Source organism: Diceros bicornis, chromosome 27 (genome assembly GCF_020826845.1).
Source record: "Diceros bicornis minor isolate mBicDic1 chromosome 27, mDicBic1.mat.cur, whole genome shotgun sequence".
Classification (NCBI taxonomy): domain Eukaryota; kingdom Metazoa; phylum Chordata; class Mammalia; order Perissodactyla; family Rhinocerotidae; genus Diceros; species Diceros bicornis.
The window spans coordinates 45877236-45904432 of NC_080766.1; the positions used below are offsets into that span (position 1 = coordinate 45877236).

Sequence of the window (27197 nt, forward strand, 5' to 3'; positions counted from 1 at the left end):
TTCCGATTTAGGAATACACTTTCAAAGGACCTTCCCTAGAGAGTCTGCCCCGAGTAGCTGCATATTGTGCTGACGGGGCTCAGTGAGGATGGCTGTGTGATGGTCACTCTTCTTGCGGACTTGTGGACGGTGGGCGGGGCACTGTGGGGAGAGAGAGCTGTAAGTGCATTCACAGCTCTATCCCTGACCTCAAGACTCAGGGGTCTTCTGGGCTTTGAGGGCCACCGCAGGGTGCGTGTGCTTGGATCATTGTTTTTGGTACCTGTGTGCTGTGTAGCAACATATGAGATGTGTGGCCTGTTCTAAATGGATTTTCTCATAATTGGAAAAGCAAGTTGTTTAAACAAGATATTTCTATAAAATTGTGTTTCAGGAGTAGATCCATCCCTACAAGCCGAGAATAGGATCCCGGGGCCCTCACAAACCACGACCGCAGCGCCCAAACAGCAGAAGCTGCGGCCCACCAACTCACGGGATGAGCGTTTCCGGTCAGGTAGGGACCAGAGAGGGGGCAGGCCTTGACTTTCGGACTCTTAAGTCTTTCGGTTATTTTTTTTTTGCTAAAAATGTCGGGCTGGTCTGGTTGCGTAGTGGTTAAGTTTGCACGCTCTGCTTCGGCAGCCTGGGGTTTGTGAGTTCAGATCCCAGGTGTGGACCTACGCACTGCTCATCAAGCCATGCTGTGGTGGCAACCCACATACAAAATAGAGGAAGATTGGCACGGATGTTAGCTCAGGGCCAATCTTCCTCACCAAAAATAAAAAAAAAATCTATTGAAGAAATTATTTTCACTTGAACAATAATGTACTACATCATCACATTCTTCAAGAAAAAATTTAACCTTCATATAACCACAATATGTTTTAATGTAACCTGTAGTGTAAGTGCTCTCTTCTTAGGGGATGCTTATAAAAATCTCTGGAGACATCTTCCTTCTCCCTGATTAGAATAATTTCTTTAAACATTTTTGTCCATTTTTTTGCCTAGAACTGTGGGGTTTGTGTAAGTAGTTTTTGTATATTATGGAGCAGCTTTACTACTGTAGGTGTTTTAGTATTTTTTTCTTTTTCTAATTTTGACGATTTCCTTCTAATTAGATTTCTACCACTCTGTCAGTGCTTTTATGAATATTTAAATTTGTCTTGGATATTTTATTTGAATTATCAGAACATCCATGGAAAAAATTCATGTTTTCAATTATAGGTTACATATCAGCAACTTTGGAGCACTCTATTTCACCTGTTTAATAACATTTCACCATTGTGTGATTGTATATTTCCTTCATATTTAAGCTCTTTTGATAAGCCTTTTTTTATAAAGAAAAACTTTCAACAGAGAAAGAAATGGCGATTTTGTTTTCTTTTTATTTATAATTTTATTTATTTATTTATTTTTCCCCCAAGCCCCAGTAGATAGTTGCACGTCACAGTTGCACATCCTTCTAGTTGCTGTATGTGGGACGCGGCCTCAGCATGGCTGGAGAAGCGGTGCATCAGTGCGCGCCCAGGATCCGAACCCTGGCAGCCAGCAGCGGAGCGTGCGCACTTAACCGCTAAGCCACAAGGCCGGCCCCGATTTTGTTTTAATAATATCCAAAAAGAACGTTAAGATTTTAAATGTTATGTCAACATGGGAATGTGATGAAGTGATTTGAGAAATTTTTGATCAGATAATTTCTTACCAATTTTAATACACATTTAAGAAAACTTGGTCACACTGATAATAGTTTCTTTTCTGATGATATAAATAATACATGTAACATAAAGTATTACTCCAAGTTTAAGGACAAAAGTGAAAATCACCTGAGCTCTCTGAATCCTGAGACAGCCGCCATCAGCATCTCACTGCGCAGCATCTTCTTTAGCCCTGGGCGCAGAAACACACATGTGCACGTGCGTGTTCACGTAAAAGGTCTCCTTCCCCTCCCTCCCTGTCTTCCTCTTTTCCCTCTTCCCCATCCTCCCCACATCCATTGCCACGTAAGCCGTGTTAACAAACTGCTTCTGCCCTTGTGAACTTTATTGTAGTTTTAATGCTTTATGTTGTGAACACAAGACCTGTATCATAAATATGATTTGCTAATATTTTCTCCTAGGCTTTGTCTTCTCTTTGCATTCTCTTAAAGTGGCTTTGGAAGAACAGAAGTTTTAATTTTAATGAAGTCCAACTTATCAATTTTTTTTAATGCATAGTGCTTTTGTTCTTGTTTCTGAGAAATCTTTCCCTAACCCAAGGTCACAAAGATTCTCACCTGTGTTTTCTTCCAGAAGTTTTATAGTTTTAGGTTTTACCTTTAGATCTATGATCCATATTTTAGTATGAGCTCAAGGTATGGATCAAAGCTTATTTTTTTGCATATGGATGTCCGGTTGTCCTCCACCATTTATGAGGAATACACGGCCTTTGCTCCTTTGTCTGAAAGCAGTTGCACATGTATGTGTGATTCTATTTCTGGACTCTTACTCTCATCTCTTGATGTATTCGTTTATCTTTATGGCAAAACTATGCTCTCTCAATGTTTGTAACTTAGTAATAATTGTTGAAATCAGTTGTGTTATTCCTCCAAGTTTGTTTCTTATCACTGTTCCCTTGTATGTAATGTGTCTTTTTTCCCTCTGGCACTTTTAAGATTTTTCTTTTTCTTTTTATAACTGGCTAAGAGTGATTTGATTATGATGAGCCTTGGTGTGGTTCTCTTTATATTTCTTATGCTTGGGGTTTGTTGAGCTTCTTGGATCTCTTGGTTTATATATGCCTATTGTGTTGATATTGTCTACATTTTTTTTTTTATTGATGTTTTAATGGTTTCTAACATTGTGAAATTTTGGGTTGTACATTTTTGTTTGTCCATCACCCCATATATGACTCCCTTCACCCCTTGTGCCCACCCCCCACCCCCACTGCCCGGGTAACCACAGTCCAGTTTTCTCTGTCCATGTGTTGGTTTATATTCCACATATGAGTGAGATCATACAGTGTTTGTCTTTCTCTTTCTGGCTTATTTCACTTAACATAATACGCTCCAGGCCCATCCATGTTGTTGCAAATGGGACGATTTTGTCTTTTTTTATGGCTGAGTAGTATTCCATTGTATATATATACCACATTTTCTTAATCCAATCGTCAGTCGAGGGACACTTAGGTTGCTTCCACTTCTTGGCTATGGTGAATAAATCTACGTTTTTGTTCTGTGTTGTTTTGTGTATAGGTTTTTGTTTGTTTCTGAGACGGCAGTAAAGTTTAAAGTGTGTGCTCACAGTCACTGCTGTATCTGCTGCAGGCCCTCCTGGATTTGTGTCTCTCTCTCCAGCACCTTCTTCCATGCGTGTTTTCAGTTGTATGTCTGGGATTATTTTTATTAGACCCTCATGTTCAAATGATAATTTGGCTGGATATAAAATTCCAGGTTCAACACCTTTTTTTCCAACTATGTTGCCTTCTTGCACCTAGTGGTACCATTGAGTAAGGTTGGTCTGTTTCTTGATCCTTCAAGATGATTTACTCTTTCTCTCTGGAAGCTTTTAGAATTGTCCTGTTATCTTTGATGTTGGCAAATTTTATTTTAATATGTCTAAGTGTGAATTTTTCATCTTTCCTGATTAGCACCCTATGAGCCATTTCACTGTAAGGTTTCTAAATGTTTTAAAAACATTTTGTTGGAGAAAAATTTAAACATGCGCAAAAGTAGTCTTAATAATGTAATAACCCCCTTGGACTCATTGTCCACAGCTCCCAGGCATGCTCAGTCTTGGGCTCATTCATCGTCACCCACCTATTTCCTTTCTTCCTGTGTGATTTTGAAGCAAATCGCAGAGATTATGTTATTTCATTTAGGTGTCATAATATTCCTGGTCTCTGTATCTGAAAAGAATGTATATTCTTCTAAAAGATAATGGCATTATCACAAAATAATTAACAATAATTCCTTAATATCAAATATCAAAATGTTCATATGGCTTTTTTAAAACAGTTTATTTGGACCCAGGATCCAAAAAAGATCTACATATCACAAATGGTTGATATGTGTGTGTTTTCAGTCTTTCTTAATTCATGGATTCCCTCGCTCCACTCTATGCAAGAAGCTGGACTATGTGTCTGATGGCTCCTCTGTGATATAGTCCTCTGCTCCTTAGCTCCGTAGGCTCCATGAGGGTCAGGTGAGGATTTTCAGTTGTTCATAAGACTTTTTCAGAGACGAGGCTGTGTTCTTCCATCAAGAGACACAGCACGCCTGATTCTCTCTCTTCCTTGGAGTGCTGGCAACCAGTCACACTCAGTTCCTAGATCCATTAATTCATTAAGGTTGCAAGATGGTAAAACAGATTCTGTCATCCTTCCTCATTCAAAGGCTGGAATACTGCTGTAAAGAGAAACTTTTCCTCACTTACCAAAGGAGAGCCGGGATAGATGTTTAATTCTTTTCATTTATTTACTCCTTTTCAAAATAATGGGTTGGGGCCGGCCCCGGGGGCCTAGTGGTTAAGTTCAGTGTGCTCTGCTTTGGCAGCCCGGGTTTGGTTCCTGGGTGTGGACCTACATCACTCTTCTATCAGTGGTCATGCTGTGGCAGCGGGCTCACATACAAAAGAGAGGAAGATTGGCAACGAATGTTAGCTCAGGGCGAATCTTCCTCAGCAAAAAAAATAAAATAATATAAAATAAATGGGTTTAGTCACTGGCATCCTCCAAGGGCAACCAGTTAATTTTGCTTCCTCTTCTCCTTTCTTTCTTTTCTTTTATCTTGTTTTTTAGTATTGAATTTGATATTCCATCCATTCTAGCAGTTATCCTTGTTGAGATTCAAAACCTTAGCCATTGGGAATGTCTTCCAGTCGGCTCCAGGGCCTGTGAGTGGTTTGATCATGTCCTGGCTCTTAGGGTGAGATGCTCCAAGCTCATCTGTGCATCTCACGACCCGGCCCTAGAATCTGCCATTTCTCAGGGCGCTTTTAGTAAGGATGGTATTCTAGGGATACCCCTTGCCATTGGGCTGGCCATTGTTTCTAGACATTTTCTGTGGAGAGAGGTAAGACATTCTGTTTAAAGACGAACTACCACATGCATCCATACTGATATTTTCCATTCAGGTTCCAGACTGCGGAGTTTTTCTCACTTTTGTCTTTGTAGCTCTTCTCTCCCTCAGGAATGTCTGGGTTCCCAGGGACGATAGAATCACATGACTCTTCATTTGTGCTACAAACATCACAGTGTGACAGTGCCCTCACTACCACCAGCAAACAGTGTGACTGCGGAAAAGAGTTGAAATTTCTTATGCAGTTCTTTTTGTCCTGAGTAGATATCTCTAGAGGAGCAGGTTAAACAGTCTAACTGCAGTGTTTTAAGTCATTTGGAATAGTTCGTGCCAACAACTGGAGAAACATTTAGGTTCATTTGTTTCATTTTATTTTCAATTTTGGGGATTTCTTTTTTATTTAGTTTTGATTTATAACTATGAAAATATTTACATGGTGCCAAAGTCAAATCTACCAACAAAGGAATATTTAAAGAAATGTTCCTTTCACACTCAATGAAAACAAATAAAAAGATGAAGCTCAATTTTGTTACTTTGTAACCAACCTTGTAAAAAGTATCTTACTGCTCTTACTTTGGTGTAGATGTCCACACTGAAGCCGTGCAGGCAGCTTTGGCCAAGTACAAAGAGAGGAAGATGCCTATGCCTTCAAAGAGACGTTCTGTCCTCGTGCATTCGTCTGTGGAAACCTATACCCCTCCAGGTATTGATGCACAGTGTCAGGAGTGGCTTGTGTGGGTGTTTCACAAGCCTGATGTCTTAACATTTGTTTCCCGATGAGTTGGAATATCCTTCTGACCTGCAGTGATGATTTGGAAAATCGGAGATTACAACTGTCTGTATAAACTTCCTTACCTGAAATCTGTGGTCTACATGGTAGGGCTCTTGCCACACAGAGACTTGCTTTCTGCAGGACTTTTTCTGTAGATTTTAACTTTTTATTGAGATGCTATTTGCGTCTTTTAGTGAAGAGAAGAACCTAAAATAAGTGCCTAGTGGAATGCTCAAGTTCCCTGAATTAAGAATTTTAAAATTGTTCTCATCTTGTTAACTATTACTTACTGTGTTGTTACCAGGCCTTAAATGGGAGAGTATAAGGCTATTTGGAGGGTTTTTTGTTATTTTGTTATTGTTTTGTTGTTGTTACCATTAGAAATGAAGGCTTTTGTAGGAGTTTCTCTTCAGCAGTGATGTGTTTTAATAAACTATACAAGGTGTTTACAGTGTTTAGCGACTGCGTTATCTGTGCACTTAACTGCTGTTGCCCATCTTGTTATTTAAGTCACAAAACTGGCGACATTAGTTTTTGGTTTGATGACACAGTAAAAGCCAAACACACCAGATTCACAAGATAGTTTAGTGGTTTGGGTAATGCTTCCTTGCTACAGAAAAAGTTTATATTGTTGAAAAAAATCTCAGAAATGGCTGTTGAATTATTGTTTTTATGAAATATAACTATAGATACTATCTAGTTTTAAAAAGACTTTTAAATAATTGTGAAACCCATAATAAAATCACAGTTGTGCTGACTTGATAGAACCTTAATTCACAGTTAATTTTATTGACTGAAGCAGTTGTCTTGGGAAGGAATTCTTTTCAGAGCTCATTCCTGCTTCCCCTAAGAGGATGCAGGTGGACCAGGTGAGGCCTGGAGGCAGGTCTGGGCTGCAGCCCCCACAGCCACCACGCTGGCCCGGGAGGTATAGCTTGGCCCTGCCTGGGGGCTGTCCAGCCATGTGTGGAGGTGGTGTGGGGATTGGAGTGGACACTCAGTAGTAACACTGAGTGTTCACTGAGCACTCAACACTTGGGGTCTCCTTCGGTACTGGAGACCCCACCGAGGAATGTGCTGAAGCCAGTTAGGAGTTGGGGCTGTCTTCACTGCCAGGGTGTAGTGCCCCTGAGGCTTCATTTTCTGGGGAAGCTGGGGTTGTGAAGCCAGTGTCCAGAGTAGGGCCCTTGGATCTTACAGCCAGTCAGATGCAGGCCCTGCTAGATGGAGGGCCACCACATCTGGGTGCAGCTGTGCAGGCGCACAAAGCATGTCCAGCACAGGCCTGGGTGGCCCAGGTGCCAGTGTGGGAACCGCTCCCTCGTGGACTTGTCCCTACATCATGCCTGTCGTCGTTATTTTAACCACAGACACGTCGTCTGCCTCAGAAGATGAGGGCTCTTTACGGCGACCCGGGCGACTTGCCTCCACTCCGCTCCAGAGCCATTCCAACGTCGAGCCCTGGCTCGACCGGGTCATTCAGGGCTCGTCCACCTCATCCTCCGCATCCTCCACCTCATCTCACCCGGGAGGGAGACCCGCCGCCACGCTCGCAGGCCCTGCGGCCCACGCCCACATAGGTCAGTAACAGCTGCCAGGCCCCTCCAGGACAGGGGTGCCTCTGCACTCATCAAGACCCACCTTCTCTTTTTCATCTGGCAAATGTCTTTTTGATAACAAAAGTAGTTCTTGATTCTTCTGTGGTTTGGCAATCCCAGACCCTGTGGCATGTGGGCCTCCCCTGTGGACCCCGAGAAGTGCACGGAGTTTCTTGATGTCGTGTCTCCTGCTCTGGAGGGGTGGGCTGTTGCAGGTGGCAGGTGCAGGGTGGGTGGTCAGTTGGACGTGACCGCGGTTGCTCCTGCGAGTCACCCTTGGCCTGTGGCCTCTCCATTGTCTCCCTTTGCTCATTGCTTTGTCTGCACAGTTGTGGAGCCATCAGTTGTGCCTGCGTCTGGGTGGTCCCAAGGCAGAGGGCTGGGGCTGCAGCCATGGGCTGGCCTTTCTTCTTCCACATACCAGGTTAAACAACCCTTCGACCTGAAAAGAGATGTCAATGAAAGCCAAATCATAAAGATGCATAGATCTTTTTCAAATCATCCAATCCTTTAAATTACATTAAACTTAGAAAGAAAATAATTACAGACGTTTCATCGTTTGAAATCATATTTTTTAAACAAAAATAGTAGCATAGTGAGTTAGCTGTATGTGGCTGACGTGAAGCCCGCATACATTCTTGCACTAGTCCCTTAAAAAAAGTGTACTCCTCAGATCGTGCAATCAGTATTGTCTAAGCCTCATCTTCACCCCCTCTTTTTTCTAGATGTGGAGGGAAGACAAAACGTCGAGCTGATTGTAACTTGTCTGAGATCACACAGCTGGCTTAGTGGCAAAGCCAGGGCTGAGACACAGTTTTCTCGATTCTTGCTCATTTTCTTTGCTGTTAGTTGCTTTCTGCTAAAACTGAAACGGTGCACCAGCAGTGCACCCAGGAAGGATGGTGTTTGCAGTGGGGTCCCAGTGGGTGAAACAACCCCCAGTCAGACGCTGGACTAATGTGCTGAGCTGTTTTTGTGTAAAATCTCGGTCATTTGGCTGAACTGGGAGTAAATCGGGTGTTTAAGTAGCCAACAGCTTCTGTCTCAGCCTCCTCTGTGAACACATCACTGATGCTCTTCATTTTTTATTTGTTGAGTCAATACACAAAGTCTGCGCATTTCTATTGAGCATGTGTCTTCTACTGTGATATAAGTCTTAGATGAGAACTCACGACTCCTCACTCTGCTTCTAGCACACAGAGAAGCCTCCAGGACCCCTAGGGTAGCATGAGAAGCTGGAGGTTGGGCCATCAGGGCTGTGCCAGGCAGCATGTTTTATGAGAAAAGTACCCTTTGGAAAACAGATTGTTTTCCACCAGATTGTTTTGGTAGCTTTCCTGGGTGTCCTATGAATGGCTAGTGGTTGCTGCCCACCTTTCCTCAAGGAGTTTACAGTGGATAGCTTGAAAAACAGCTTTTGTACTGTTATATTTTTTCTCTGTTTGTGATGGTGATTTGACTTATTGGAAATACAGGTGTATTTCCGATGTGAGAAAAACAGTAGTTTTTGAATGTTCTGTTACCTTATTTCTGCTTCCTGAAGCTCTGTTCCAGGTGAGACATTGTAGGAAAGTAAAGCAGAGCATTTATAGTTTGAGTATATTAGCCATTGATGAGCTGTTGTCAACGCTGCTTCCCACTGGGTTAGAAATAAAAACATATTCAGCATGAAAGACTGGCCACAGTTCAAAATGTTTAACCAGACAGCTCTCGACTTTCCAGTGGGTCTTCCAGTGGTTCTGGGGCCTTGTAACAAAGCACTTAGCTGTAAGGTGTGTTTGAGTTAGGTGTTCTCATTCTCTGAAAGGCTCTGGCTGTGGAGATGTGTAAGGTGGGTTTTTACCTCCGGGGGTGGAGGTCTCCCGACTTCTGCAGGTGTGGAGTGACCATCTCCTCTCCCTCCGCTTGGTCGGCCTCACACATTGTGTGATGAATTCTGGGAAATCCCCACAGTCTTCACTTGGGCTCTATCCAATACCTTACTGTGGACTGTAGACTTCATGTGCTAGATGTTTGCCGATGTAGTTGACGTAATTTCTAAATCTGAAAATACTCAATTTCTTTCTCTGTATTATAAAATCATTCTGGAGAATTATTCAATTTGGGCTAAGGAAGAAATATAGAAAGAAGAAGAATATATTGGGTAAAAAAATTTGAGGTAGAATGTATTAGGTAAAGGTAATTTAAAAAATATATCATTTTTAATTTTGGATTAAGGAAATCAAATACCTAAAACATTTGGACACAAATATAAGTACTTATATTTAAAAGAAGTACTTTTAGTTATAGTAGTTTATTTTTATTTTCATGTAGTTTGCTTATTTTTAATGCAGCTATTTTAAAAACTACTTGTAGTTAAGATTACTATTTATGCCTTTTTTCATGAATACTGTTAAAATCATTTGTTCTTTTTGCTGGATTTGGAAGGGTGGTGAGATTTCTTTTTCAACTGAAAGAACTTCATGATAGGCAGATTTTAAAATGCTAATTTCATCAACATCAAGCTTTTTAAAGGTTTATGAAAACACTGTGTCTAAAGTTAGATTTTTCCAAATGGTGTATTTTGCTATGTAAATATTGAGCTTGTGTTTTGCTTCTATGTAATTTCATCTCTCTACATAAAAAATTCTTAGTTTGCCTTCTGCCTAGGTTATAAAATGATAGGTAAATTATTGGAATTTAAAAATTAAAGTGTTAGAGTGCCATCTGTGATGGCAGGAACATTCATTAGAAGATTAAGCAGATTACAGATCTCCACCGACATTGGCTCATGTTGGTTCTCACAAGCGGACAGGTGTCTGCAGTCATTGTCGTGGTGGGGCGCAGGAACCATGCCTTCCCAGTGGTAGACTCAGTTATAATGATAATGCTGTAGCGACTTACAGTCAGCCAGTGCTCCCAAGAGATAAATGCACTGTACACTGAAAATTAAACACAAAGTGGAAGAAGGGACTTGAAACATTTTCTGTATCTAACATAGTTTGTCTTTAAATGTGACATTAATATGTTCTGCTCTAAGAACTTGATTATAGTCTCTTAATAAGTGAGATGTGTTGAACAGGCAGTGGGGGTAGTTTTTATCTCTGTCAGTGTATTCTTTGAAGCCAGCAAAGATCTTTTGTCTTTGTGACATCCAACATACTTTTTTAGGGAGTGTGGGGTAGTTTATAGAAGCCTGGCTATTTTTTTCATAATATAACAAAAAATGGTCCAATAACAATTGATTTTAAATGTGTCTCTATGCTGTAGTTGGTGGTTCTGGTCTAGACCCCTTTGAGAACTGAGCAGCCCACATGCACACATATTTCTACATGCCATGTCTGGGAGTTCAGAGTTCACAGGGTCCCAGTGTGCTTTGGTCAACCAGAAAAACAAAATCAATCAGAATACTGCATTCCTTGCTTAGAGCTCGGCTAGTGAGGCTTTAGTTGAATGAGGTTTAAATAGCAACTTAATACTCTCTTGAATTAACAGCTGCTTTTATTTTGGGTTTGTTTTTCAAAAGCAGATCTGCACCCTGCCCCTCCTGATGTCACCACAGGCCTTGTGGAGCATTCGCACTGTGAGCGTCCACAGCTGGCTTCCGTGAGAGGTGTCCCTCGGGGGTACAGCGGAAGCGTCCTGGAAACGGCAGGTGGTGAGCATGCCTCTCTGTCTCCTTTTGAAATAGTAGAGCACAGGTTCTCTCCTCAGGTATTGAGCATCACTTTAGTGGATTTGCTGTAGCAAACCTGAGCCAGTCATCAATTATAATCCTCAGCGCATGTAAACTGAGACTGGTGTGTGCACTGAACGTTATTACAGAGCGCATCATGTGGAGAAATAATCAGGAATATCCATGGAATTGGTCAAGTGGGGAACATGGAGAGTAGGGAGGAGAAAGCCTCCAAATTTAAATTGAATGCAAAGGAGTTTGGATCTCTAATATTGTAGGAAAATGAGAAGCTGTGGGAAGTTTCTTAGTCTGGACTCAGTGTGGCTGCACAGAGCAGGTGCGGGTGTGCATGCAGCCCTGCCTGCGACACATCAGTGCCCGCGCTCTCCGTCCTCAGCAGCCTGTGAGACCGGCACAACAGCCGTCACAGCTTCCCATGTGCAGCCCAGAGATGTCAGCCTGATTTTTATCGTGTCCTCGTTTATACCATTTTGTTTTGAAATAGTTTCCAGTGTCTTTTATCAAAATCCTTTGAAGTTTTCTTTCCAGTGTACCAGATTTGAATTGCAGAAAAATCCACAGGGTCTCAGATCTAAGACTTGAACATGTATTTTGATACTCCTAAGCAGTAGGTCAAATATTGTCAAGGTCTTTCAGCTCCTTGTCCAGATACAAAAGGAAAACACTGAGTCAGCATGAAGCAGGTTTTCCATTGGTTAGATAGATTTTTAAAATCTGTTTTATTACTCTTTATATTAAGAAAGAATTAGGGCCGGCCCCGTGGCTTAGTGGTTAAGTACGTGCGCTCCGCTACTGGCGACCCGGGTTCGGATCCCAGGCGCACACCGATGCACCACTTGTCCAGCCATGCTGAGGCCGTGTCCCACATACAGCAACTAGAAGGATGTGCAGCTATGAAGTACAACTATCTACTGGGGCTTTGGTGAAAAAAAGAGGAGGATTAGCATGGATGTTAGCTCAGGGCAGATCTTCCTCACAAAAAAAGAAAAGAAAAAATTAAGAGCTTAGTTGAGGTATAGTTGATATGTAATCAACTGCACATATTTAAAGTGCGCAATTTTATGAATTTAAGATATGTATACACCTGCGAAACCACCCCTACAATCAAGATGGTGAACACACCCAGCACTCCTAAAAGATCCCATCTGCCCTTTTTGGCTTCTTCTCAGGCAGCCACTGATTTATTTCCTGACACTATAGGTTAGTTTGTACTTTCTAGAATTTTATATAAATAGAATCGTATAGTATTTACTCTTTATTGTCTGGCTTCTGCCACTCTGCATAATTATTTTGATATTCATTTGTGTTCATTCCTCTTATTGATGAGCAGTATTTCATTCTTTGGGTGCACCACTGTCTGTTTATCTATTTACCTATTGATGTATATTTTGGTTGTTTCCAGTTTTTGGCTATTACACATAAAGCTGCTATGAATATGCTTATGCAAGCCTTTGTGTGGATGTATACTTGCATTTTTTGGGGGCTCAGTACTAGGAATAGAATGGCTGGATTGTATAGTAAGTTTATGTTTAACTTTTTAAGAAATTGCCAAATTGATTGCCAAAGTGGTTGTACCATTTCATATTCCCCACCATTAGTGATGAGAGTTCCAGTTCCTCCACATCCTTTCCAACAGTTGGTATTGTCGGTTGTTTAATTTTAACCATCCTAATAGATGTGTAGAGGTATCTCATCATAGTTTTAATTTGCATCTCCTCTTTTCATCGCTTATATGCCATCTGTATGTCTTTTTAGAAGAGTCTGTTCAAATCTTTTGCTTAGGGCCGGCCCCATGGCCTAGCGGTTAAGTGTGCGCGCTCTGCTACTGGCGGCCTGGGTTTGGATCCCGGGCGCGCACGACGCACCGCTTCTCCGGCCATGCTGAGGTGGCGTCCCATGTACAACAACTAGAAGGATGTGCAGCTATGACATACAACTATCTACTGGGGCATTGGGGGGAAAAAAAAGGAGGAGGATTGGCAATAGATGTTAGCTCAGAGCCGGTCTTCCTCAGCAAAAAGAGGAGGATTAGCATGGATGTTAGCTCAGGGCTGATCCTCCTCACCAAAAAAAAAAAAAAAAATCTTTTGCTTATGTTTTTAATGTGTTGTTTGTTTTCTTATTAAGTTTTGAGAGTTCTTTATATATTCTGGATACAAGTTCTTTATCAGGTTTATAGTTTGCATTTTCTCCCAGTCTGTGGCTTATATTGTCATTCTCTTAAAGGTGCCTTTCAAAGAGCAAAAGTTTTTAATTTTGAAGAAGTCGAGTTTACCAATTTTTTCTTTTATGGATCCTACTTTTGTGTCATATCTACGATATATTTTCCTAACCCAAAGTCATAAAGTCTTTCTCCTAGAATTTTATAGTTTTAAAGGGTTTTATGTTTAGGTATATGATCCATTTTGAGTTAATTTTAGCATCAGTGCAAGGTATGAATCAAAGTTCACTTTTTTGTATCTGGACATGTAGTTGTTCCAGCAGCATTTGTGGTAAAAACCATTCTTTCTCCACTGAGTTTCTTTGGCATCTTCCGTGAAAATCAGTAGAGTGTATGAGAGGAGCCTACTTCTGGGCTCTGTATGCTGCTCCATTGCTCTCTTTGTCCATCCTAATACCAATACCACACTGTCATGACTACTGTGGTTTTATAATAAATCTTAGAAGTCATGTAGTTTGTCTTCAGCTCTGCTTTTCATTTAAAAAATTGCCTTGGCTATTCCTTTGCATTTAAATATATATTTTAAAATCAGTTGTTAATTTCTAACAAAATTCCTGCCAGATTTTGATTGGCATTTCATTGACTCTCTAAATCAGTTTGGAGGGCCGGCCCCGTGGCTTGGTGGTTAAGTGCGCACGCTCTGATGCTGGTGGCCCGGGTTCGGATCCCGGGCGCGCACCGAGGCACCACTTCTCCGTCCATCCTGAGGCCGAGTCCCACATACAGCAACTAAAAGGATGTGCAGCTATGACATACAACTATCTACTGGGGCTTTGGGGGGAAAAAATAAATAAAATCTTAAAAAAAAAAAAAAATCAGTTTGGAGAGAATTGACATCTTAACAATATTGTATATTTCGATTGATAAATATGGTGTACCTCTCTGTTTATTTAGCTCTTATAAAAATTTTTTCAGCACTGTTTTGTAGCTTGCAGTGTACTGGTATTATATATATTTTGTTAAAATTATCGCAAAATATGTTATATTTTTGATGCTGTTTTAAATGGCATTTAAAATTTTTTCCAATTATTTTTTGCTAGTCTATAGAAATACAGTTGATTTTTGTATATTAACCTTGTATTAGTTCTAGTAACTTTTTTGGTAGATTCCTTAAGTTTTCTACACGTTGTTGTCTATGAACACAGTTTTACTTTTCTTTCCAAATTGTTTGCCTATAGGAATACTTATTTTTCTGGCTTTATTGCAGTGTCTAGGACTTCCAGTGATGTGAATCAGAAATGCTGAGAGTGGACATAACTTGCCTTGTTTCCAAGTGTAGGGAAAAGCATCCACTTTTCCTGTTTTTAGTTGTGATGTTAGCTGTGGGTTTTTCATAGATGCCTTTCATCAGGTTGAGCAAGTTCACTTTTTGTCCTAATTTCCTGAAAACTTTTTTTGTGATTTTTGTTAAATGATTTTTTAAAATGATCTATTAAACTCATCATATGGTTTTTCTTTTGTAGTTTGTTAGTAGAGTAAATTTCATTGTTTGATTTTTGAATGTTAAGCCAAAGTTATATTCTCAGGATAAACCACACTTGGTTATGATGCGTTATCTTTTTTATGTATTGTGCATTTTATTTGCTAATATTTTTTGTTAAGGATTTCTTGTCTATGTTTGAGATACATATTGGTCTATAGTTTTCTTGTAATATCTTTGTCTAGTTTTAGTATCAGGATAATGCTAGTCTCAAAATGAATTGAGAAGTGTTCTTTCCTATTCTATATTCTAGTCAGAAAAAACTGACTTTTCTATTCTTGAGTCAGTTTTGTGTCTTTGAAGGAATTTATTCATTTCGTCTATGCTTTCCAATTTATGGGCATAAAGTTGTTCATGATGTTCCCTTATTATCCTCTGATGTATGTAGGATCAGTGGAGCTGTCCTCTCTTTTATTCTTGATATTAGTAATTAGTGTAGTCTCTCTTTTCGTTCTAGCTAGACAGTTAATTGAATTTTATTTATCTTTCAAAGAACCAGTTTGGGTTTAATTGATTTTCTCTACTCTTTATCTTTTTTCTATTGTCTTTTTTCTACTCTTATATTTATTACTTCCTTCCTTTTACTTACTTTTGAGTTTACTTTGGTCTTCTTTTTCCAGCTTCTGAAAACTTTTTCCAGTTTCTTAGTGGAATCTTAGATCATTGAGTTTAGACCTTTCTTGTTTCCTAATTTAAGTATTTAAAGCTATAAATATTCTTCTAAGTGCTGTTTTATTTAGCATCCCACATATTTTGACATGTTGACTTTTCATTTTCCATATTCAATTCTAGATATTTTCTAATTTCCCTCATGCTTTCAGTTTGACCCATGATTTATTTAAAACCATGTTGTTTGATTTCAACAGATTTCCAAATATTTCAGATATATTTCTCTTATATATGTAATTTAACTCCTTCTACATATATTGAAACTTTTTAATGGCCCAGCACTTGGTCTATTTTGATGAGTGTTCTACTTGAAATAATGTTGTTTGATAGATTTTTCTGTAAATGAGGTATATCCAGTTGGTTGATATGTTTGAGTCTTCCCTATCCTTATTGATTTTCTGTCTACTTGTTCTATAACTTGCTGAGAGGGGGGTATTGAATTTCCAACTATAATTGTAGGTTTGTTTATTTGTTTAGATCTGTCAGTTTTTGTTTTGTGTATTTTTAAGGTCTGTCATTAGGTGCATACATATTTAAAATTGTTATTTCTTGATGAATTGGCCCCTCCATCTTTATAAAATTTTCTTTGGTGATAGTGCTGAAATCTCTTTTATTTGATATTATTATAGCTACCTTGAGCTATTTTGTGGTTAGTGTTTACATAGCAAATATTTTTATCCTTTTACTTTTACCCTACCTGTGTCTTCATAATTAAAATGTGTTTCTCATATTTAGTATTTTATTCATTCTTGCTTTTTGTTTAAGCAGACAATCACTGCCTTTTCATTGAAGTGTTTGGATCATTTATAGTCAATGTAACTGGCAGTTTGGTTGGGTTTAAATCTATGATCCTGCTGCGTTTTCTCTATTTTACCCATCGTGTTAATTTCACCCCCTTTCCTGCCTTCTTTTGGTTTATATTCTATCTTATCTCCACCTTTGTTTTTTTAGTGGTTACTGTAGGATTTACTATATGCATCTTTACCTATTGCTGTGTGCCTTCAAATAATATTTTTCTACCTCAGTGTGGCAAAGATGGTCTTTTTAGTAAATGCTATTGGTACCACTGGAAAGCTTTTTGGAAAAAGTTAAAATTAGATCCTTTCCCCACACCACTGAAAAGGAAAAACTCCAGAAGAAGCAGATATCTAAAATGTAAGAAATGAAGAATGAAAGGAAGAAATTAGTGAATTTCTCATTAACCTGGTTATAAGTAAAAGCTTTCTAAATTTAACTAAAAACTACGTGCAATAAAAGTAAAGATACATGAATTTGACTACATGAAAGTAAAAAAAATCCTTTACATGGCAAAATAATTCCATAGAGTCAAAGGAAAATTTGACAAACTAGCAGAAAATATTTACAACATGTGTGATAGATAGTTCCAATACAAAAATGACTTTTAAAAATCAAGGGGAAAATACCCAAAATCGTATGGATGAGGGGTCAGCAAACTAGGGCTTATGGACCAGTGTCCTGCGTTTGTCAGTAAAGTTTTGTTGGAACAGGGCGGTGCCTGCCCTTCCCATATCACCTGTGCTGCTTCCTACCACAGTGACAGAGTAGGGTAGTTGTGACAGAGACTGTGCCTGCTGCCCAGAATGTTTACCGTTTAGCCCTTTAAGGAAAAGTTTGCCAACTCCCAGTGCAGGAAAATGGGCAAAAATATAAAGAAACAGTAAATAAAAACAGATATAAAAATAGGTCTTAAAAATGATCTTTAGCCTTTTTCATAATTAGAGAAATACACGTTGTTGGTGGGAACGCAAAATAGTTCAACCTCTTTGGAAGGGAAATTGGTAAAATCTATATACGGACTTACATTTGGACCTAGCAATGCCAATGCAGGAATTTACCCTGTACACACGCCTCCAAAAATAAGGAAATACATGTGCACGAAGTCATTCATTGCAGTACTGTTTATAATTGCCAAATATTGGAAACTGCCTAGCTATCCAAGCCTCACAAATTGGTTGAATAAACCTAGTACATTCACATTGTGGAGTACTATGCAGCTGTTAAAAATAATGAGAATGTGGGGGCCAGCTCGGTGGCATAGTGGTTAAGTTTGCATGCTCCGCTTCAGCAGCTCAGGGTTCGCAGGTTCAGATCCTGGGTGTGGACCTACGTACCACTTATCAAGCCATGCTGTGGCAGGCGTCCCACATATAAAGTAGTGGAAGATGGGCACGGATGTTAAGCCCAGGGCCAATCTTCCTCAGCAAAAAGAGGAGGATTTGCAACAGAGGTTAGCTCAGGGCTAATCTTCCTCACCAAAAAAAAAAAAAAAAAAGAGAGAGAGAGAGAGAATGGATCTTTATGACTTGAAATGAGGTGATTTTCCAGGAGATGTTAAGTGAGAAAACAAAGTAAAAGAACATTATAGTACACCACCTTTGTGTGAGAAACAAAGGAAAATAACAAACCATGACATATCTGCTGATCTTTATAGAAGGAAACACTGAAGGATAAACCAGAAAGCAATGAAGTTGACCACCCCTGGAGGTGGGATAGGATGGGTGGAAGGAGTTCAGGAGGGAGTGATATTTCTTTGAGTTTATCTTTTTATATAGTTTTGACTTTTAGAAGTTTGTTAATGTTCTACATACTCAAAACATAAACTTAGAGGATGGGTAGAGGGAAAAAACCCCTAAAATTGAAAGCAAACAGAAATAAACCTGATTGTATTTCCAAGAAATACCATAGCCACACTAAGGGAGTGATAGCAAGAGCTAATACAGGTAAATCATGGACATGGTGTCTGACTGTGCACCTCAGTCTTAGATGGGGTTGGGTGTGAAGAGCAGCAAATAAATCCTGAACTCTGGTTAGGAGGTTTGTTTTTTGTAGTGGTGTGGGTGAAGCAATTGGAAATGACTTTATGTACATGATAATATTGAGTGAAGGCGTCGATGTTGTTGGGAGCCAGGGTTCTCACTCTGGAGGAATGGACATCTAAGTATGAATGGGAAAAGGCAAGAAAGAACCCTATGGGGAAGACTGGAATTGGACGTACTGGCGTGGACTCATGATTTCCAAGATATAAATGTATAGGTTTATGCTTGTCTGTGCACACGTGTATATTGTACATGTAGTTGTGTATGTATGTCCATGAATACATACATGTGTCTATACATCGTATTCTTTTTTAACTCTGTGTCCTTAAAGAAGCGAAGACACTGCAGTAGCACTGAGCACATGAGTGACCAGATGTTGGTTTTTAATACCGTTCTCACTCAGAAGAACCAGGGCTTCTTGGAGAAATAGGTGATTCCAGGGCTGGGGCAAGGTAGCATGAAATGTCTCTGAAATATCTTATGACAGAAGATAAGGCAGTGCTCAAAATACTGATGGGGGCCTGTCACAAATCAATTTGCACGGGATCCTACTGACTAAAAATGGGACAGTTTGTGCGTCAAAATAGTTACGAACCATAATGATTTATAACAATTGAGAAAATAGCAATCCATGAGTCCTTCCTCATGATTGATTGATAGATAGGTGACAGACAGACAGAAAGCTGAGTGCTGACTAGTAAATGTAAATAAAGAGCTAAAGTTGGAAAATAATTTTGCAACCATTGCAGTAAAAATTGCTTCTGGCAAGAATGATCCAATGTCTGTTAAATGAAGGAAGAAAGTTCAGTGAGGATCAGGATATTCATATGGTCTTCAAGTGTCCCCTCACACATTGCTTATCAGTTGCATAAGAAAAAATAGTAACGATGTAGTGGAGAACCCAGACAGCGCTCTGGGTGATGAAAATCAACATCTCCATGAGGGTAGGTGGATGACTCATATATCTGGATGTGATATTTGGGTAGTATTTCAGCCAGGAGTACAGCACCTGAATTGAATTGTGAGAAAACCTTGAGCAAACTCAAAATGAAGTGTGTTCTAGTTAATAAAAAGAAAGAACTATAGTCTTTCAAAAAGAAGTGAATGTTGTAAATGACAAAGAAATGTTCCAGATTAAAGGAGACTATAGAGTTGTGACAGGTAAATACAGTTCTTGATTCTAGGCCGGCTCCGCTACCGGAGGAGGGAAAATGCTATAGAAGGGCATTATGGTGTCGGCTGCCACACTTGCAATTGGGTGGTGGACCAGCTAACTGTTTCCACCCTTGGCTAGGGGTGCCTGGGGCTCAGGGGGCCTTGTTTACTCCTCCTCCACATGTGCTCTTGGTCGTCTGCCCACATATGTTTTCCTTAGAGCCCTCGTCAGCCATGTCAAGAGTTTTTGTTTATTTGCATGTGTACATATTTTGCTTCTTTTCACGTAGCAGGTGGTGAGCTGGTTGAGGGCAGACTCTTGTCTGTCTTTTTGCTGACTTGATAGCTCCCAGAACAGCATTTCATTTTTTTTTTTTTAATGGTTATTTCAGATACTCTTCTTTTTTTAGGAGATTGATGCCTACAGTGAATTTTTTTTTATTGATGTTTTAATAGTTTATAACATTGTGAAATTTTGGGTTGTACATTTTTGTTTGTCCATCGCCATATATATGTCTCCCTTCACCCCTTGTGCCCACCCCCCACCCCCATTGCCCCTGGTCACCACAATACAGTTTTCTCTGTCCATGTGTTGGTTTATAGTCCACATATGAGTGAGATCATACAGTGTTTGTCTTTGTCTTTCTGGCTTACTTCACTTAACATAATACCCTCCAGGTCCATCCATGTTGTTGCAAATGGGATGATTTTGTCTTTTTTTATGGCTGAGTAGTATTCCATTGTATGTATATACCACATCTTCTTGATCCAATCGTCAGTCAATGGACACTTGGGTTGCTTCCACTTCTTGGCTATAGTGAATAATGCTGCAATGAACATAGGGGTGCATAAGCCACTTTGGATTGTTGGTTTCAGGTTCGTTGGATAGATTCCCAGTAGTGGGATAGCTAGATCATAGGGGATCTCTATTTTTAATTCTTTGAGGAATCTCCGTACCGTTTTCCATAGAGGCTGCACCAGTTTGCATTCCCACCAGCTGTGTATGAGGGTTCCTGTTTCTCCACATCATCTCCAATATTTGTTGTTTTTTGTCTTGGTGATTATAGCCATTCTAACGGGTGTGAGATAATATCTTAGTGTTGTTTTGATTTGCATTTCCCTGATGATTAGTGATGTTGAACATCTTTTCATGTGCTTATTGGCCATCTGTATATCTTCTTTGGAGAAGTGTCTCTTCATTTCCTCTGCCCATTTTTTGATCGGGTTGTTTGTTTTTTTGTTGTTCAGTTGTGTGAGTTCTTTATGTATTATGGAGTTTAACTCCTTGTCAGATATATGTTTTGCAAATATTCTCTCCCAGCTGGTGGGTTGTCAGCATTTCTTAATAATTATTGAGGACATCAAAGAGCTTTTAGTTTGTGTGGATTGTATCTCTTGATATTTCCCATATTAGAAATTAAAACTAAAGACTTAAAAAATTTTATTAGTTCATTTAAAAATAATAATAAACTCATTACATCTTAACATAAATAGCACATATTTATGAAAAAATCTCTAAAACAATAAAAATTTAGTGAGAAGAATGAGCTTGTTTTTTGTCCATCTCTCCCATGACTGGCATAATAAAAGCATCTGGGCTCTTACGTCTCGTCTCCACTTGGTCTGTTGTAATATCACATGTTGTGAGGCCTCTGGGATACTCCACTGTGTGCTCGTGAGAGGAGGAGAGTGAAAATGGGGAAATGACGTCTTAATATGACTATGAAAGTAGTTTTGACCTCATGAACCCCCTGAAAGGGTTTCTGGCATCCCCGGGGTCCCTGGACCACTTTGAAAACCACTAACTTAGGACAAGTTCTAGTTCCTGAAAGGCATTTGGTAAATATTTGTTAAGTGAATTAATAAATTCCCAAATGGCTATTTGATGGGGCCAGCTCTTGGTGGGATTTATAAGTTCCAATCTATTCATGTAGTTGGTCACTGGACCCATTTCCACGTCCTGTTCCCCAGAGGATTTGGTGTGTACTAGCCTCAGTGCTCCTCTTCCCGTAACAGGTGTCCCTGTGAACAGCAGAGTGTCCTCCAAAATCCAGCAGCTTCTAAACACCCTGAAGAGGCCAAAGCGCCCTCCGCTGAAAGAGTTCTTCGTGGATGATTTTGAGGAGTTGCTGGAAGGTGAGATTGCCCTGACTTTGGCTCTTGAGCTTATGTGAACCGGGTGGCTGTTATGTCTGGAGATTTAAGCTAATGTTCATCATATGTGGGTTGTTGCTATGATGTTATAACACAGTAAAGTGACGTTCTCTGTGTTCCCAGACTCTGTGGTCACTGTCTGTGATGGTGAATTTAGCATCACATTTGACTGCTAGCTTTATTTGAGGAGGTAGAAAATTCATTGCTCACAATTAAGAGAATTAGCATTTCTCTATGCCTCTTTTTATTTATTTATTTTTAAAAAGAAAATTACCAAGAAATGGGAAGAAGTGTAAACCTGTAGAAAGGGAACAGAAATAAAGCCCAATACAAGATTCAAGCGTGTGAATGTGTTGTTAGAGCCTCAGGGGCACAAGGCCGGCCCACCCTTCAGCTCCTGGCTCCTTTTCTGTGTAGTGTTGCCACCCCACAGATCAGCTCCAGGTGTCTCCTCCATGTGTGAGGATTAGACACAGCTTTTCGGGCATTGTTTCCCCTTTATAATCAGATAACGCCTTTCAAATTCAGAGTTCAATGGTATGAATGCTTTTTTTAGGGCAGTCTTTCTTACACTTGGGTAAATCTGGGTTACATATCCACTGGAAATATAATTGATTGTACTTTCTTTTTTTCTTTCAACATGGTGGTGGTTGTTTTGAATGCTCAAACTAATCATTTGCATCCTATATGAGTGGGACTAGTGCCTGCTTCTGAGGCGTGATCAGGGTCGGCCATAACCCCGTGAAAGCCTGGCCATCACTGCCACCGTTCTGGGGATTGTCGTGTGGGGTTACGGTAACCAGGATCCATCATTATCCATGACTGAATTTCCACCCATCCTTTGGTCAATTGGTGTGTGACTATTATAAAGGGAAGGAAATCTAAACAAATTATTGCAACCTTTTTATAATTGGTACTTTTTTAAACAGAAAATTATAAAATATGAATGCTTAAAAAGAGAATGTATGCATGGTACTATGAAATGTTGATTTTTAAATTTCAATTTTGCTTATAGTTCAGCAACCAGATCCAAATCAGCCAAAGCCTGAGGGAAGCCAGATGGTAGTGCTGAAAGGGGAACCTCTGGCCCTGGGGACTCCCTGGCCACCATCACTGCTGGCCGCCTTGCAGCGGTGGGGCACAATGCAGCCCAAAGCCCCCTGTCTGACCGCCTTGGACACAACTGGGAAGGCCATCTACACCCTCACCTATGGCAAGTGTCAACAGAAAGCAATTGGGCTTGGTTTAGGTGTAAAATATTACATGTGTCATACGGCACAGACATATAGCTTGTGAACATGATAGAACAAATTCCTGAGAAACTAACACAACTGTCAGATAAATAGAACATTGCCTCACTCCACTGTCCCTTCCAGACCACTGCCCCTTCCTCCCACCAGACGGGACCACTCAGTGACTGATGGTGACCGGCCACTGCTTTGGTTTTGAGTGTTCACATAACTATATATGCATTCCTGAACAGTGGAGTTTAGTTTCTTCTAATTTTGAACTTTGTATAAGTGGAATCACACAGTTACACAAATCATAAGCATATAGCTTGATGCGTTTTCACAGAGAAAATACACTCCTGTAACTAGCACCCAGCTCAGAAGCATTTCCAGGTCCCCAGGCCCTTGTGTCCCTTCTAGCACTCACATCCTCCGACACACAGAGGTGACCTGTCGTGCTGACTGCTGACACCTCTGGCTTTACCTGTCTCAAAGTTTTATGTAAATGGGGTTTATGAACGGTGCCTGTGCCTGCATTCTTTTGCTCAGTGTTGTTTGGGAGACTCATCCGTGATATGGTGTGAAGTTGTAGTTAGTTTATTCTCATTGATGGATGTTATTTTATTGTATGAAAACGCCAAAATTTACTCATGCACTTTATGGTAGATTTCCACTTTGGGGCTATTGTGTATAGTGCTGCTATGAACATTCTCACATGAGTCTATTGGTGAACGTATATAGGCATGCTGGATATAAACGTAGGTGTAGCATTGCTCAGCTTTAGGACACACTGCCAAACAGTTTTCCAAAGTGGCTGTGGCAGCCTTAATTCCCACCAGCAGTGTGTGAAGACTTCCAGTTGCTCCACACCCTCTCCAACACTTGATAATGTCCTTTATTTCATTTTAGCCTTTCTTATAGGTGCATTGAGGTGTCAGGTTATGGTGCTGGTCTGCATTTCCCTAATGGCTAATGATGCTTTTCATATGCTTATTGGCTATTTGAATATCCTCTTTTATGAACTATCCAAAATTTTGTCTCATTTTTCTGTTCGATTGCTAATGTTTTCTTCTTTATGTATTTCAGATACACATCTTTTGTCAGAAACATGTTTTGAAAATATCTTCTTCCACTCTTTGGACTGCCTTTTAGCGCTTTTAATTGTGGCTTTAGATAGATGAGAAGTCTTAACCTAATGTGGTCTAGTTTATCTGTTTTTTTCCTTTATTATAGTACTTTTTTGTCCTGTTTAGGAAGTCTTTGCCAAACCTAAGATCCCAAAGGTATTCTCCTACCTTTTCTTCTAAAAACTTGTTTTATTTTTCACATTTAAATGTTACAATCCATCTAGAAATGAGTAGAAAAAATTTTTTCAGTCATTCCATTACAATAGGAATAAATCTTATGAAAGATGCTCAAGACTTCTGTACTTCTGTTGTGACTTTGTATCTAGTAATCTTGTTAACTTATTCTTTTTTGTATATTAATTAGTAGTTCGTCTGTATATCTTTTGGATATCCTGTGTGCAGAGTCATGTCATCTGTGAACAATGACAGTGTTATTTTGACTTTTCTAATTCTTACATCTTTTATCTCTTTTTCTTGCCTTGCTGCACGAGCTACAACCTCCAGTACAATGTTGACTAGTGGGCATTCTTGCCTCCTTCTCCATCTTAGGTGGAAAGCTTTCAGTCATGAGGTATGATGTTTGCTGTAGTTTTTTGCTTGTTTTATAGTGGAAATTCTTTGTCAGATTAAGGGAGTTCCCTTCTGTTCCTAGTTTGCTGAGTTTTTTATCATGGATTGGCATTGAATTTTATCCAATGTTTTTTCTGCTCTGTCAAGACTATCATATGGTTTCTGTCCCCTCCCCCATTAGTTTGATGAATTGTGTTGATTAATTTTCAAATGTTAAGCAGCCCTTGCGTTCCTAGAGTAAATCTCACTTGCCATGATATCTTTTTAATAAATGTCTGGATTTGATTTGCCAATATGTTGTTTAGGATCTTTGTATCTGTGTTTGTTAGAGAGATTGGTCTGTAATTCTGTAGAAGGGAACTCACTGCCTGCTTGGGAGGGAGGAGTGTGGTTTGCTGACAGCCTCCACCTGTGGGATTCAGCTTTCAGGTCTAGGTTATGCTGCACCTGGGGCAGCCCCTGGCCAATGACTGAGCAAGGTGGTAGACAGGGCCTTGTGTTTCTGCTCAGCACGACTTTCCTTGTGAGCAGTCTGCTCGATCCCCCCATTGGGGTTGCAGAGACTTTATCACAGCTGCACTGTGGTCTGACAGCACCTCCCGCCCATTTCACCGTTTCCCTTCACAAGTTTTACTCCCCAGGAATCCTTTTTCCTGCCTAGCTCTGTCTCAGTGTCTGCTTCTTGAAGAACCCAACCTGTACCACACCTTCTCTCCTTTTGCGTTCTCCTTGCATTTTAAATGTATATTCATTTATACTTCTAAGACATTACTACTGCTGTGTTTTTTTTTTTTGCTGAGGAAGGTTCACCCTGAGCTAACATCTGTTGCCAATCTGCCTCTTTTTGCTTGAGGAAGGTTCACCCTGAGCTAACATCTGTGCCCATCTTCCTCTGTTTTGTATGTGGGTTGCTGCCACAGCATGGCCGCCGACAAGTGATGTAGGTCCGTGCCTGGGAACTGAACCCAGGCTGCCAAAGTGGAGCACACTGAACTGAACCGCTGTGCCACCAGGCCGGCCCCACTACTGTTGTTTTTTAAGTCAGTGCTCATAACTATTTATTCTTTCCTGTCGTCCTATGTGTCCCGCTGTAACCTCTCCTTGTGGCTGGCAGAACTCCCTCTGTATTCATTTTACTGTAGGATTGCTGGTGACGAAGTTTCTCGGTATATGTCTGACAACAATTTATTTCATCTTCATTTTTGAAGGCCATATTTGATGGTGGTCATTTATCTCCTTTGAACACTCTAAAGACATTGTTACTGTCTTTCCAGAAGTAAGATGCCACACTATTGTTCTTCTTTTGATGATAATGTGTCTTTTTTCCCTCTGGCTGCTTTTTAAAACTTCCTCCTTCTTTGGCTTACATCTGTCTTACTGTGATATATTTAGATATGGTGTTTTTTGAAATTTTTGGGGGGGGTCCACAGGGCTTCTTGAATCTGTGGAATGGTATCTTTAATCAGTTTTGGAAAAATTATAGATGTAATCTCTTGATATGTTGCTTCTCCCGCATTTTCTCTTTCCTCTCTGAGACTCTGATTACACTTATATGAAACCTTTCCTGAGTCCCACATGCCTTTAATGTTCTTTTTTATGTTTTACGTTCTTTTTTGTGTATACTTCAGTTTGGAGATTTTCTATTTTCCTTTATTCAAATTCTTTCATTCCGTCTTCTGAAATTTCTAGTCTAACGTGAAACTCCTAATCAGTTCTTATTTTTAGATACAGGCATATCTTGGAGATACTGTGAGTTCAGTTCCAGACCACTGCAATAAAGCAAGTATCACAATAGAGCGAGTATCACGATAGAGCCAGCATCACACTAGTGTGAGCATCGCAATGGAGTGAGCATCACAGTAGAGTGAACATCACCATAGAGCATCACAATAGAGTGAGCATCACACTAGAACGAGCATCACGATAGAGCGAGCATCACGATAGAGTGAGCATCACGCTAGAGCATCATGGTAGAGTGAGCATCACACTAGAGCGAGCATCACAATAGAGCGAGTTGTGTGCATTTTTGGTTTCCCAGTACATATAAAAGTTATGTTTACACTGTGTTGTCGTCTATTAAGTGTGCAATAGCATTATGTCTAAAAAAACAATGTACAAACCTTAATTAAAAAATACTTTATTGCTGAAAAATGTTAACCATCATCTGAGCCTTCAGTGAGTCGTACCTAATCTTTTTTGCGGTGGAGGGTCTTGCAAAAAATGCAGTGTCTGCAAAGCACAATAAAACTAGGTATGCCTGTATCGTCTTTTTAGTTTAGAATTTTCATATCTTTATTCTAATTCCTGTTCTAATTCTCTGGAAAGATTCTTTATCATTCCATGCATTTTCCTCATCTTTTCCTCTGTTGCCTGGAACACATGCTCCTGTAGTAACTGAAAGTCTCTGTCGCTCTGTCTGTCAGGTCGCCTCTGGTTCTGTTGCTGTTGTCTGTGCATTCTCTTGGTTTTGGTCTGGGGAACCTCTCTTTTGGGGTGCCTGGTACTTTTCTGGTTGAGTGTTGGTTGTTGTGTACTAGAGGCTCCAGGTGATGTCACTTCCTCAGGAGAAGTCCCCCTTGCCTCCTCTAGGCAGGTGGTGTAGTAGCTGGTCACTGCAGTCCAGTCAAGGCCAGTTCAGGCCCCATCTTCTCCCCCACTGGCCCCACCGGCACTTTGG

The 27197-nt window shown here is 40.1% G+C and overlaps 1 protein-coding gene across 14 annotated transcripts in view; it reads left to right on the plus strand.

The window, feature by feature from the left end:
• The window catches only part of DIP2A (disco interacting protein 2 homolog A), a 126481-nt gene that overhangs the window by 41668 nt on the left and 57616 nt on the right, over nt 1-27197 (plus strand). For 6 of the 14 annotated variants that reach the window (XM_058523340.1, XM_058523341.1, XM_058523346.1 and 3 more), the window contains 6 exons: nt 374-493; nt 5616-5735; nt 7175-7384; nt 10908-11039; nt 21457-21576; nt 22610-22807. In XM_058523340.1, coding sequence (XP_058379323.1) covers nt 374-493; nt 5616-5735; nt 7175-7384; nt 10908-11039; nt 21457-21576; nt 22610-22807 — 900 coding nt within the window. The remainder of the gene's footprint in view (nt 1-373; nt 494-5615; nt 5736-7174; nt 7385-10907; nt 11040-21456; nt 21577-22609; nt 22808-27197) is intronic. The other 8 variants (XM_058523342.1, XM_058523343.1, XM_058523338.1 and 5 more) reach the window with 4 other exon arrangements.